Below are 3,458 nucleotides of genomic sequence, written 5' to 3'. Positions count from 1 at the left end.
GGACCCTCCGGGAGGCCGGGCGCGGGGGGCAGACACCCGGACGTCTGGGGCGTCACCGGGCGCCCCGAGAGGCCGGTGCTGCGGGGTGACCGCGCCCCCCGGTGCCACCTGCGCCTCCGGGGCCTGAGCCCGGGCAGCGGGCGCCCTCCGCGGGTGTCACCGCCCCTCGCCTGCACCCGGGCCGGCAGGTGGGGGTGCGGGCGGGCTGTTTGACCAGCCGGGTCGGTCTGGCACGTGGCGGGTGGTGAACGCGCCTCTGATGCCCGCGGGAGGGCGGCGGGGCCGGGCCCCGAGGGTGCTCTGCCCGCTGCGCCGCCCCCCCCCCCCAGCAAACCCCCCGGATGTGGATTGCGGGCCGGGCGGCGGGGGCTCCGGGCCCGGTTCACGCCCCCCTCGCGCCCCCGCGGTCGGCGGAAGCGATCGCTCCCCGGCGTCTGGCGGGGCCGCCGGGGCTCGCACCCCGAGGGCCACGACCCCCTCGTCCCCCTTTGATCGCCCGCCGCGGCCCCGCCCCGGCCCGGCCCTATAACCGCGGGCCGCCGCCGCCCGCGGGGCACAGGGCGCAGCGATGGCCGCGGCGGGGTCCCGCCAGCTCCGGCTCCCCGCGCCCCCCGGGCCCCTCTCGCCGCCGCCCGGCCCCGCCGCCGCCCTGCTCCCCGGCCCGGCCCGCTGCGCCCCCGCCCCCTTCGCCGGCTTCCCGGGCCGGGGCCCCGGGCCCCCCGCGCCGGCCCCCGACCGCCTGGGCCCGCCGGCGCCCCCCGCAGGCCCGGCCGCCCCGCCGGCGTCGCAGCGCCGCAAGCGCACGGCGTTCCGCCCCGAGCAGCTGCGGCTCCTGGAGCTGGTGTTCCGCCGGACCGCGTACCCCGACATCCAGCTGCGCGAGCGCCTGGCCGCGCTCACCCTGCTGCCCGAGGCCCGGGTCCAGGTGAGGGGCGCGGGGCGGGGGCGGGATTCCGGGCAGCGCCGCGGCCGCCCCCTTACCGGGCGTTGGCAGTGGCTGCCCTGGGCCCCGCGTCCCGGGCCATCGGGGACCTGTCCGCACCCCCGCGGCGGGGTCTTGGGCCCGGATGAGGGACTGAGGGGTGAGACGGCGCACCTTCCCTGGGGCACAGGCGGGGCTCCCCCGGGGAGAGGCCGGAGGGCGGGCTGAGCCTCCAGGTCCCCGCGGGCCCGGCCACTCCCTGCGGGGCCTCGCCTGGAATCCGCGGCCCAAGACGTGGCGTTTGGGGGAAACGCTGAGCGGGTCACGAGTTGAGATTCTGGTCCAGGCACATCGGAGCTTCACCCGGAGGGGCCGGGGGCCCGGGGCCCGGGGCTGAGCCTCCCCTGGGCGCCGGCTCCGACGGGAGCGCTCCCCGCGGGGGGAGGGGGCAGGGGGAAGGGGCTTCCCAAGCGGCGCGCCCGCAGGACCTGCGGGGAGAGGAGCGGGACGCCCACCGGGCACCCCGTCCCCGACTCACCGGCACGGAACTCACGCACCTTAAAGCTGGGCTCTGCGTGACGTGGGCATCTGTCGCCTTTGCGCACAGCAGGTCTCCCTCGCAGGCTCCATGCAGCTTCTGTCTGGTCCCGCGGGGCCACCCCGTTCACAGGGACGCTGGACAAGCCCTGGGGCAGCCCGGCCCCATGCTCTCCGCCCCGCCCCCCCTCCCCACCCCCCCCCCCACCCCCCACCCCCGCCCCCCCGCCAAGGCTCACCGCCGGTGCCTCCCAGCTCTCCGCCCCGGCCTCCCGGCTCTCTGCCCCTCCCCTCCCGCCTCACCGCCCCGCCCCCGGGCTCACCGCCCCGCCCCTCCGGCTCAACGCCCCGCCCCCGGGCTCTCCACCCCGCCCCCCGGCTCTCCGCCCCCCCCCCCCCTCCCCCCCCCCCCACCCCCCCCACACACACACACACCCCGCCCCCCGCCAAGGCTCACCGCCGGTGCCTCCCAGCTCTCCGCCCCGGCCTCCCGGCTCTCTGCCCCTCCCCTCCCGCCTCACCGCCTCGCCCCCGGGCTCACCGCCCCGGCCACCCCGCTCTCCGCCCCTCTCCTCCGGCTCACCGCCCCGCCCCCCGGCTCTCAGCCCCTCCCCTCCGGCTCACCGCCCCGCCCCCGGCCTCCCCCCCCCGCCCCCGGCTCACCGCCCCGCCCCCGGCTCTCCCCCCCGCCCCCGGCTCACCACCCCGCCCCCCCCGCCTCACCGCCCCGCCCCCGGCTCACCGCCCCGCCCCCGGGCTCTCCACCCCGCCCCCGGCTCACCACCCCGCCCCCCCCCGCCTCACCGCCCCGCCCCCGGCTCACCGCCCCGCCCCTCAGGGTCACCGCCCCGCCCCCCCCCGCCCCCTCCCCCGGCTCACAGCCCCACCCCCCGGCTCTCAGCCACTCCCCTCCGCCTCACCGCCCCGCCCCCGGGCTCTCCCCCCCGCCCCCCGGCTCACCGCCCCGCCCCTGGGCTCTCCACCCCGGCTCACCGCCCCGCCCCTCCGGCTCCCCGCCCCGCCCCCCCGCCTCACCGCCCCGCCTCCCGGCTCACCGCCCCGCCCCCCGGCTCTCAGCCACTCCCCTCCGGCTCACCGCCCCGCCCCCGCCTCACCGCCCCGCCCCCGGCTCACCGCCCCGCCCCCCGCAGGTCTGGTTCCAGAACCGGCGCGCCAAGTCGCGGCGCCAGAGCGGGAAGTCCTTGCCGCTGGCAGCCCGGCCCGCGCTCCTCGCCCACCCCGCGGCCCCCGGAACCGGCATCGGAACCGGAACCGGCACCGGCCCCGGAGCGCTGTGCCCGAAGCCGCAGCCGCCTCTGCAGGTCGATGTGAACCGCCTGCCCTCGGACCCGGGCTCCCGAGGCCAGCACTGCGGCCCCTGCGCGCTCCCCGAGGACGTGGCCTCCGAGCTGGGCTCCTGGGAGCCGCACCTGCTCTCCGCCTTCGGCAGCTCGTGAGGGCCTGGAACCCGGGACACCCGGCACCAGCCCGGCAGCAGAGCCCGGGCCGACCTCTCCGGCTTCACACCGAGGACGTCACGTTCATCTCCGAGACCACCTGTCCCTGTGCGGCTCCTCCCTCTGCCCGAAGCCAGCCCGGGCCCAGGTGTTCTCTGTACCCCTTCTCCCCGCACCGTCACCGGGCTCAGCCCCACCGTAACCCGGCCTCAGCCCCACCGTCACGGGCCCGGCCTCCCTGTCACCGGGCTCGGCCTCCCCTGTCACCGGGTCCGGCCTCCCTGTCACCGGGCCCAGCCTCCCCTGTCACCGGGCCCGGCCTCCCTGTCACCGGGCCCGGCCTCCCTGTCACCGGGCCCGGCCTCCCCTGTCACCGGGCCCGGCCTCCCCTGTCACCGGGCCCAGCCTCCCCTGTCAGCCTCCCCTGTCACCGGGCCCGGCCTCCCCTGTCAGCCTCCCCTGTCACCGGGCCCGGCCTCGCCTGTCAGCCTCCCCTGTCACCGGGCCCGGCCTCCCCGTCACCGGGCCCGGCCTCCCCGTCA

At 80.3% G+C, this 3,458-nt stretch overlaps 1 protein-coding gene across 1 annotated transcript; it reads left to right on the top strand.

Annotated features, from left to right (window-relative positions):
• Positions 1-631: 631 nt before the first annotated feature.
• MIXL1 (Mix paired-like homeobox) lies at positions 632-3,458 on the top strand (the record flags this gene model as incomplete). Its single annotated transcript, XM_036453382.2, has 2 exons — positions 632-925; positions 2,611-3,458. Coding segments are annotated over 2 exons (600 nt in total), but the record flags the coding sequence as incomplete, so codon positions are not given.

This window comes from Pipistrellus kuhlii, unplaced genomic scaffold (assembly GCF_014108245.1).
Source record: "Pipistrellus kuhlii isolate mPipKuh1 unplaced genomic scaffold, mPipKuh1.p scaffold_m20_p_25, whole genome shotgun sequence".
NCBI lineage: Eukaryota > Metazoa > Chordata > Mammalia > Chiroptera > Vespertilionidae > Pipistrellus > Pipistrellus kuhlii.
Note: the sequence above shows the minus strand (reverse complement) of the source record. Positions and strands in the feature narration are given on the sequence as shown.